Genomic DNA, 10828 nt, shown 5'->3' with positions numbered 1-10828 from the left:
AAGGCCCAAACCTTTACTGTTATGGTTCACTTTCACAGCTCTAATGATAATAATAATAATTCCATACATTTATATAGCGCTTTATCGTAGACACTCAAAGCGCTTCGGGGGGGACCACACTCTACCACCACCAATATGCCTTACGATGCCAGACGCTCGCCTCCCATCAGACTCCATTTCAGGACTCTAAAACCCACTGTACCAAAGAGTTTGGTGTAGCTCAGCAGCAAATAGACAGTTAGAGACCAGCTGGTGAATAAAGTGGAGGATTTAGCAGGTAAAGAGGATTGTAGTGCTGCCAGAGTACACCAGAATGTACAGAAGGGGCCAATTGAGCAAAGCATTAAGTAAGGACACAAAATATAAGAGTGCCAAATTCCGTGTAAGAAAGCAGGTTGGGGTGGTGGATGGGTCAAACAAACACAGGACTTTCAGCCAGGAGACCAGGGACCGTGTCCTGTTTGAAAACAAAAATAGTGGGGCGTATTTTCCTACCAACTATAGGGCGTTAATTCATATAATGCTCCTATGGGTCATATTAGAGGGTAGGAATAAGAAAACGGTATTGTCATATGGTTTGGAAGACTTCTTGGACCATTTATTATCCTACTGGTTCTACTTGGTCCTGCAGGGTGGGTGGTTAACATCCAGTAGTGTTATTTATTTAGTGCTTAACAACAAGACAACGCCAGCCAAATTCAATCAGACTGCAATGGAGAGGATAGATGGGAGGTGGGAAGGCCCGTGGCTTGCCGATTGCTGGGTTATGCTCGCAGGCCGAGAATTAGAATAGTTATAAGTCGGCAGGAAATCAAGCTGGGGGCTAGCAGTCAACCTGCTTGACTCCAGAGAGGTGCTAGAGGGCCCGTGGAAGCACTGGAGGTCTGGGAACAAAGTTCGGAATATTCAGAGTAGACTGAAAAAGGCTAAAGAGAGCCAGGTTCTGGAGCAGAGCTTTCACCTGAAGAATGCCACTTCTTGGGCAAACTGTAACACCCGCTCACAGATGGCAGTGGGGAGCTTCAGGAAGCAGGGCGTCTGGTGGCAAGTCTGGAAAGTTCCTTAGAAGTGCATGGGCCTGGGGGTAGTGGCAGGAACAGAGGGCCTGACTGAGCAGAATAAAAACTACTGAGGCAGCCGTCGAGACACTGACATGGTCTACCACTATCAAATCAGACCGGCTGTTCTCATAAACCATACGTACATATAGCTATGAAAAGTAAATTACTGTAATAATTACCGTCAGGGCAGGTGTCTCCCTTGGTATCCCCCTCCACAATAATAAAAGTCAGTTTCATTTGAGAAAACCCTATGAGCCAACGAGGAAGAGGGGAAGTTACGCTGCCCGGAGGAAGCCCGGGGCCCCCGTCTGGAGCCAGGCCCAGATGGCGGGCTCGTCAGCCAGCGCCTGGTGGCCGGGTTTGCCACGGAGCCCGGTCGGGCACAGCCGACGAAGCAACGTGGCAACTCCCTCTCCATCCCATGGGCCCACCACCTGTGGGAGGAACCGCTGGGGTCGGGTGCGCTGCTACACATGTGGCAGTGAAGGTCAGGGGCCTCGACGGACCAGACCCGGGCAGCAGACGCTGGCTCTGGGGACGTGGAACGTCACCTCTCTGTGGGGGAAGGAGCCGGAACTGGTGCGGGAGGTGGAGCACTACCGGTTAGATCTGGTGGTGCTTACCTCTACGCACAGTCTCGGTTCTGGAACCATACTCCTGGATAGGGGTTGGACTCTTTTCTTCTCCGGAGTTGCCTAGGGTGTGAGGTGCCGGGCGGGTGTGGGGATACTCACAAGCCCCCAGTGTGGCGGTAACCACACCGGTGGTCAGGGAAGCCGTCCAACTGAAGAAGGAGTCTTTCTGGGATATGTTATCCCAGAGGACTCTGGAGGCAGTTGCAGGGTACCGAAGGGCTGCAGCCTCTGCCGTGAAAGAGGCAAAGCAGCGGGTGTGGGAGAAGTTTGGAGAAGACATGGAGAAGGACTTTCAGTCGGCACCAAGGTGCTTCTGGAAAACTGTTCGCCACCTCAGGAGGGGGAAGCGGGGAACCATCCAGGCTGTGTACAGTAAGGATGGGACACTGTTGACCTCAACTGAGGAGGTAATAGGGCGGTGGAAGGAGCACTTTGAGGAACTCCTGAATCCGACTAATACGCCCTCTATGTTAGAGGAAGAGCTGGAGGATGATGGGGGATCATTGTCAATTTCCCAGGCGGATGTAGTCAAACAACTCTACAGTGGCAAAGCCCCTGGGATTGATGAGATCCGTCCAGAAATGCTCAAGGCTCTGGGTGTGGAGGGGCTGTCCTGGTTGACACGCCTCTTCAACATTGCGTGGAAGTCTGGGACAGTGCCAAAGGAGTGGCAGACTGGGGTGGTGATTCCCCTTTTTAAAAAGGGGGACCAGAGGGTGTGTGCCAATTACAGGGGTATCACACTTCTCAGCCTCCCTGGTAAAGTCTACTCCAAGGTGCTGGAAAGGAGGGTTCGGCCGATAGTCGAACCTTGGGTTGAAGAGGAACAATGCGGATTCCGTCCTGGTCGTGGAACAACGGACCAGCTCTTCACTCTCGCAAGGATCCTGGAGGGAGCCTGGGAGTATGCCCAACCGGTCTACATGTGTTTTGTGGATCTGGAAAAGGCGTATGACCGGGTCCCCCGGGAGATACCGTGGGCTAGATTTATCAAGCCGTTTGCGCCTGTTTCCAGTCGCTAATTGGTCGCAAAGACGGACGTAACCGATGCGGGCTATTTACAAACAGGGCGCACTTAGGTAAAATCGCAGATTGTCTGCCACATGAGCGAGAAGAGACAAGTTGCGCTTTCAATACGCGTTCGTGGGAGGGTCTTGGGGAAAGTGGGAGTTCCACCCGAAAAGGTGGGAGGATAAGCGCAAAGTGCCCCTAATTATATATTCCGTGGTATTTACAAAGACTGTCAGTAAGAGCGCGCCTCTATTCTGCGGGGGAAATTCTCCGCCTCTTAAAAGCAGGTCTAAACCAGCCGCAATCGAGTTTCCCTCGTGAACCTTTATGCCGCTGGTGAAATGGCAACAGTAATTTGAGCAAGACGAAGACATAAGGCGAGGGCTGAAAATATTTTTAACACAAGAATCACACTTTGTCAGTGAACACAACATCATTTAGCGTTATAGATCAAGCAGCCGTGCAATATTAGAGTTACTGGAAGAAATCAAAGATGACATTGAATCTCCCACTCAGCGTTCACATCCCATTCCAGCAGTTGTTAAACTCCTCGCTACATTACAAATATTGGCATCAGGATCATTTCAAACAGTCATAGCATCAGCAGTGGGAATATCGCAGTCTGCACTCAGCCATATCATAGCACCAGTACCGCTTTGCTACAGCGCAATTACTACGGTCTAGTGGAGTGGGAGAAAGACGCTGATTGCCTGATGGGTGTCAGGGTTGATAAATACTATGCAAAATGTGGAAGCATAGCGTCGCTATTACCGAACTCGCATAAACAGACGCGAAGCGCAAACTGCGCTAGTGTTATGTACAATCCGGCCGTGTGAGAGTGCTGCGGAAGTGTGGGGGTGAGGGGTCCCTTCTCAGGGCCATCCAATCTCTACACGACCAAAGTGAGAGCTGTGTCCGGGTTCCGCGCAGTAAGTCGGTTCGTTTCAGGTGAGGGTTGGCCTCCGCCAGGGCCCGCTTTGTCACCAATCCTGTTTGTAACATTTATGGACAGGATATCAAGGCGAAGTCGGGGTGGGGAGGGCGGTTCGAGGGCGCGGGGATCTCATCGCTGCTCTTTGCAGATGATGTGGTCCTGATGGCATCATCGCACCTCGCTGCACTCACTGGATCGGTTCGCAGCCGAGAGTGAAGCGGTTGGGATGAGGATCAGCACCTCTAAATCTGAGGCCATGTTTCTCAGCAGGAAACCGATGGAGTGCCTACTCCAGGTAGGGAATGAGTCCTTACCCCAAGTGAAGGATTCAAGTACCTGGGGTTTTGTTTGCAGTGAGGGACAATGGAGCGGAGATTTGGTGGTGTATATTCTTTATCCACTTTAACTGCTCTCTACGTTTGTTCCCCAGTCGGAGCTGGTTAATGTTGCTCGGGAAAGGGAAGTTTGGGGTCCCCTGCTGGAGCTGCTCCCCCCGCGACCCGACACCGGATAAGCGGACGAAGATGGATGGAGTTTCATTTGAGCGAGCAGAAATCAACTTTGAGAGGAGAGTTTACCTGCGAGAGCGTGTCTGCCCTCAAGATCACGCAAATCAGACAGTCACGGGCACATGGTGGCTGCTCTGTGTGCATGATGCTTGGTTTAACACGCGAAGGTGCCCTCTTTCTATGTTTTGTTTCACGCTCGAAACTGCCTGTACAATTCTCGATTGTTGAAATTATATAATTTGCTCATGAGCATGTTTTATCGCGCTAAGGAGATATGACATAAACCTCACGCCATAAAAGACAACATATGGGGCTATTACTAGGAAGCTGTTGAAGACTTAAGGGTTCGGTTAGCTTGAAACAAACTGAATCACTGACCTGCCGCCCAATTGTCTAAAGATAAAAGTGCTTATACCTGCTCCAGGTCATGCTGTTTCATGTGTTCAGCTGGGTCGAGATCTGGAAGTCTGGACTCTGGGGGTGACAGAAGATTGACAGAAAGGCAGAACACCGGAGGATTGAAAAGAAAAATGATTATTGAAAGTCTTGTGGACTAACCGAGAACGTGTAGGAGATGACGTTGTGATGTGTAGCGCAAAAAAACAAACATTAGTGTCCAACAGAGATTGAGAGGGAGAAAGGGAGGGGTGGAGACAAGGGTAGAAAGAGAGAAATCAGTATACAATAGAGTTTGAGGCAGAGAGCTGAGGCCTCTCTCATCCTCCCACTGATGATGGAGACACAGGACGGAGCAGAGCTCTGCTTTCCACAACTCTTCAACACCTCCTGCAGGAAGCTGACACCTCCTTGGTTTGAAGTGATGCTCATTCACAGTTTGCTCTACTCCATCTCTCTGCTCACTGTAGCTCTCAACCTGCTCGTCATCATCTCAGTCTCCCACTTCAGGTTAAGATTATTGTCTCAACAATTGAAGTTTTAGATATATGAACCCTTTGTGTCAGTTTCAGGGTCATGGTATTGTGCATGCTGACTTGATGTCTCAATGTCATGTCTTAGTGGGATATTTGAAGGAGCTATTGATGATGTTATTATAATGTAACACCTTTTCTTCTCATACTGTGATAATCAAACTGACTGCTCAGAATAAGGCCTGTTTCTATGAGAGATCAGAAAAAACCATGACTGTTTTTGGAATGATTGTTTCCATTGTTTCAGAAAGAACTAACATGAAATGTCTGTTTGTCATTTAGATATTAGGACTTGTTGGTTAAATGGTGCTTTTCTCTTTCCCTCCAGGCAGCTCCACACACCCACCAACATCCTCCTCCTCTCTCTGGCTGTCTCAGACCTTCTAGTGGGCCTCGTGGTGATGCCGGGAGAAATCCTCCGAAGAACATCCTGCTGGTTTCTTGGTGATTTTGTGTGTTTTCTTTATAATTATCTTTCAGCCATCATTCCCGTATCCTCAATAGGTGACATGGTGCTCATATCAGTTGACCGTTACGTTGCTATTTGTCACCCTCTGCATTACAACACCAGAATCACTGTCAACACAGTTAAACTCTGTGTTTGTCTATGTTGGCTCTATTCTGTTTCCTACAGCTTTTTCTTTGTGAAGGATGACCTGACTCAACCAGGGAGGTATAAATCCTGCTACGGAGAATGTGTGTTGGTCGTTGACTATGTCTTAGGAGCTGTAGATGTTGTTTTGAGCTTTGTTGTTCCTTTTACTGTCATCTTAGCTCTGTATCTGAGAGTATTTGCTGTGGCTGTGTCTCAGGCTCGTGCCATGCGCTCTTACATTACAGCTGTCACACTCCAGCATTCAGTGACTCCAAAGGCAAAGAAATCAGAGCTGAAAGCAGCCAGGACTTTTGGTGTTCTTGTAGTTGTGTTTCTAATGTGTTTCTGCCCATATTACTCTGTCTCTCTTGCAGGTGACAGCTTGGGCAATGTTTCATCTGCATCCTATGTTCTCTTTGTGTTGTATTGTAACTCTTGTCTAAACCCTGTGATCTATGCCTTGTTTTACCCCTGGTTTAGAAAATCAGTTAAACTCATTATTACTCTTCAGATACTGCAGCCTGGCTCCTCTGAGACCAACATGTTGTAGAGAGGCTGTGGAGGGTCTGAGATCAGACTTGGTCTAAGGATAAATGAATGAATATGTTCCTGCTGTTCAGTGAGTGAAATATCAAATACAGAAGGTGAAGATATGCTTTCCTGTCTTTAAGTCTAAATTGTGTATGAACAACAATTGAAAGGCCTGTGCTTCACCCTCATAGCAGAAGCGGAAGGGATCTGTGTATGTGGAGGGGATTGGAAGTTTTAAATTTGAAGTTAGATACCACAAGCAAAAACAGAAGTAAAAGAAATCTTACAAAATTACTTAATATTATGTTGGAGGAAACTGGCATAGTTCATGTGTGGAGAAAGTTCCACCCAACTATGAGGGACTATACACATTATTCAGTGCCTCACTTGGTTCATTCAAGAATAGACTATTTTATAATGAGACAGGAGGATTTCTACCGGGTAACTGAATGTAAGATCGGAGTCTCTGATGTCTCAGACCACAGCGCAATCTATTTAACTCTTAACTCGGAGAATAACCCCAAAAATATTGTATGGTGGTACAGTAGTATTGTAGCATATACAAGAGTAATTAAAGATTTAAAGGATAAAGAGGAATAATTCATTTTGAAAAAAGATCAGGACACAAAAAGAAATTCAAAAATTGAAAACGCAACTTGAAAATTATTTAGATGATGAAGTCGAAAAAAAAGCTAGATATACAAAACAAGCATATTATGAACTAGGCCCAAAATCTACAAAGTTGCTCGCTAGAAAATTACGCAAACAACAAGCGGACTCTACAATTTTGAAAATTAAAGACCCTTCCACACAAAAGCTTCAAACTGAGCCAAAAGAAATAGAAACTCTTTTATCAGTACTACAGCAAATTATATTCACTAGAGGGCGCCCCTAACAAAGAGTCGATCAGAGCATTTCTAGACAAATTAGACCTCCCTTGTATAGGAGAAATACAAAATAAAAGAATATTAGCAGAAATTACGTCAAAAGAACTGGATAAAGCAATAAGTAGACTAAAGACAAATAAGGCACGGCTTTCCCGGTGAGTGGTATAGGATGTTTAAAGCGCCCATATTATGCTCATTTTCAGGTTCATAACTGTATTTTAAGATTGTACCAGAATAGGTTTACATGGTTTAATTTTCAAAAAACACCATATTTTTGTTGTACTGCACAGCTCTCTCTCACTGCTGCAGATCCTCTTTTCACCTGGTTTCTGTTTTAGCTACAGAGTGAGACCTCTTTTCATCATCTTCTTCTGTACTATCTTTGATTGCACTCGCACATGCTCAGTAGCTCAGATGTAGAGCATGTCAGCTAGCTAACTCTAGAGACAGTAAAAGAAAGCCTGTTTCTCCGACTTTGGTCAGTTACAAGGCAGGATTAGCTGGGAGACTTCTAAATGAGGGCACACATGTAAGTAGTTCTTTTGTAGATTATGGTGAACTTGTGTGTGTTGTAGCAGTGCTTTGCTATTGAGAACGACGTAGCATGCTAGCGTTAGCATGCTAGCGTTAGCATTAGCGTTAGCATGCTAATGCTAACGGTTAGCATGCTAACGGTTGTGGTTAGCCAGCTCATTCTGGACTGTGACGTCACAGTCCGAGCCGATTTTGAACAGCTCACTAGGAGACTGAAGGCAGGACACATTCAGAAACCTGTATCTCACTCAAAACAGCATGGATGGATTTTTTTCAAAGTTTGTATGTGTGTGGAAGCACCAGAGACACAAAAGAACACCCCAAATCCCAGAAAAAAGTGTTTTTTTCATAATATGGGCACTTTAAGGAAGAATTGAACCCGCTTCTTCTTAGAGCTTTAAACTATATCCATAAAGAAGGCAAGATCCCTCCCTCCTTGAAGGAAGCAATCATTACACTGATTCCCAAAGAAAATAAAGATAGAGATAATTGTCCCAATTATAGGCCAATATCAGTTTTAAATGTGGACTATAAGCTATATACATCCATTATTTCTAAACGATTTGAAACCTTCATCTCTGATATAATTGAGGATCAGACTGGCTTTATAATTGGTAAGCAAACGCAAGATAATATCAGAAGAAGTCTTCAAGTGATTCACAATATTTCCAGCAATAAGCTTAAAGCGGCCTTGATCAGCCTTGATGCAGAAAAGGCCTTTGATCGAGTAAACTGGGATTTCTTATATCTCACGTTGGAGAAATTTGGCCTTACTAACGACTCCATTCAGTGTATTAGAGCAATTTATGATAAGCCAACTGCAGGAATAAAAGTGAATGGATCTCTGACAGGCCGGTTTGAACTCAGTAGAGGCTGTAGACAGGGCTGCGGATTAAGTCCCATCCTTTTTGCTTTATACATCGAACCACTGGCTCAGGCGATTCGGGACAAAGATGATTTAAAAGGGGATTATGATCAACGAAATAGAACAAAAGATCGGATTATTTGCAGATGATATATTGTTATTTCTAGAAGATATTAACATATCACTTCCCATACTGATGGATCTTTTGGGAAAGTATAATGTATATGCGGGATACAAGTTGAATATTTCCAAAACCCAAGTATTACTGTTTAATCATTCACCCTCAAATGAAACTGCACGCACATACGATATAAATTGGTACACTAACAAAATCAAATACCTCAGATTATTTCTGTCCAAAGATCCTTCACTACTATATCATTTTAACTACAATCCAATAAACGAAACTATTAGGACAGACATCCAGAGATGGTCTACTTTTCCACTCGACTTAAGTGATAGAATAAATGTAGTAAAAATGAACATCCTCCCTAGGCTACTTTATTTATTTCAATCCCTCCCGCTAAATATAACATCAAAACAATTCACAAAGTGGGATAAGCTATTTTCGAAGTTTGTGTGGGATGGGAGGAGGCCCAGAGTTAGGTATTCAACAATACAGCTGCAGAAAGACAAGGGGGGCATGGCCCTGCCTAATTTAAAAATGTATTTCTATGCAGCTCAATTGCGATACTTGTGTTGCTGGTGTGACCCTAGTTATTTTGCCAGATGGAAAGAGATTGAGACACGCATCCCCGGATATAATGTTCAGACACTTATGGGAGAGGACCATATTCCAACCGATTTAATAGATTTACTGGGCCCAATTGCACAATTCTCAATGGAAACTTGGTATAGTGTTGCAAGACAAATACAATTGAATAAAGAAAGGAAAATATTAAGATGGGTAGCTCATGACAAAGACTTCATGCCAGGAAACCATGACTCAAATTTCAAATATTGGATCAATAGAGGGGTAACAGCCTTTTGTAATTTAATTAATAAAGATCTTTTTGAAATGAAAATGAAATGAAGATCTTTTTTATGTGAATCACGTTTCCATTTCAACGGGAAGAAATATTTGGCCTTTTGGGGGCACTGCAAAGTGAGTCACTTTAGCAATAGAATGGTCAAAGGCACTTTAGCAATTGAATGGTCTATACCTTGATTTCTCTGGAGCTGGGTTTCTCCATAATTCCAGGGTATATATGGACATGCTGGGTATCAATGATCTGTATTTTGTGAATCAGGTTAATTAGCAGCCTTAAAGAGAGTTGAAATATAGCTTTAAGTGGATATGTAAGCCTTTATTTTTAAAATCCTGTATCAGAATGCTCCGATATTACCCAGAGAAATTATGGGATGTGAATACTATCACATTGATGTGAAATGAGTCTGGCTAAACTGGAGTTTTTGTTTTTAGAGCAGCCTGAGTAAGACTTACAATATGGCTTTAATTAGCGGTTTGAAAAAGAGTTGAAATATAGCTTTAATTTGACATTCAAGCCTTTATTTTTAAGACTTGCAATATGGCTTCAATTAGCAGCCTGAAAGAGAGTTGAAATATAGCTTTAAGTGGACATTTAAGCCTTTATTTTTAAAATCCTAAATCAGAATGCTCCGATATCACCCAGGGACATTATGGGATGTGTATACTATCACCCTGAGGTAAAATGAGTCTGGCTAAGCTGGAGGTTTGGTTTCTAGAGCAGCCTGAATAAGACTTACAATATGGCTTTAACTACCAGCCAGAAAAAATTGTTGAAATATAGCTTTAAGTGGACATTTCAGCCTTTTTTTTTAATCCTATATCAGAATGCTCCGATATTACACAGGAACATTATGGGATGTGTATAATATCACCCTGATGTGAAATGAGTCTGGCTAAACTGGAAGTTTGGTTTCTAGAGCAGCCTGAATAAGATTTATAATATGGCTTTAATTAACAGCCAGAAAAATAGTTGAAATATAGCTTTAAGTGGGTATGTAAGCCTTTATTTTTAAAATCCTGTATCAGAATGCTCCGATATTACCCAGGGATAATTATGGGATGTGTATACTGTCACCCTGATGTGAAATGAGTCTGGCTAAACTGGAGGTTTGGTTTCTAGAGCAGCCTGAATAAGACTTACAATATGGCTTTAATTAGCAGCCAGAAAAAGAGTTGAAATATAGCTTTAATTTGACATTTAAGCCTTTAATTTTTTTCAACCGGGAGCCATATTTGGCCTTTTGGGGGCACTGCAAAGTGAGGCAATAGAAAATCTTGATTTCCCTTGAGCTGGGTTTTCTCCATAATTCCAGGGTAGATATGGACATGCTGGGCATCAGTGGGTC

General features: G+C 44.0%; 1 protein-coding gene across 1 annotated transcript; it reads left to right on the top strand.

The window, feature by feature from the left end:
- The first annotated feature begins 4883 nt into the window (after nt 1–4883).
- Nucleotides 4884–6224, top strand: LOC120567735 (trace amine-associated receptor 13c-like). Its single transcript, XM_039814712.1, has 2 exons — nt 4884–5056; nt 5408–6224. Exons 1-2 carry the CDS (start codon nt 4884–4886, stop codon nt 6222–6224), a joined length of 990 nt encoding a protein of 329 aa, XP_039670646.1.
- Nucleotides 6225–10828: the final 4604 nt, after the last annotated feature.

The sequence above is a fragment of the Perca fluviatilis genome, chromosome 11 (assembly GCF_010015445.1).
Source record: "Perca fluviatilis chromosome 11, GENO_Pfluv_1.0, whole genome shotgun sequence".
NCBI classification, from domain to species: domain Eukaryota; kingdom Metazoa; phylum Chordata; class Actinopteri; order Perciformes; family Percidae; genus Perca; species Perca fluviatilis.
The sequence above is the reverse complement of the archived record's forward strand: the minus strand, read 5'-3'. Positions and strand labels throughout refer to the sequence as shown.

What these genes read in the sequence shown, in the direction of transcription:
- LOC120567735 (XM_039814712.1), top strand. Translation starts at nt 4,884, where the DNA reads ATGGAGACACAGGACGGAGCAGAGCTCTGCTTTCCACAACTCTTCAAC. An exon ending in ATCTCAGTCTCCCACTTCAG is followed by an intron (nt 5,057 to 5,407) that starts GTTAAGATTATT and finishes CTTTCCCTCCAG; the next exon opens with GCAGCTCCACACACCCACCA.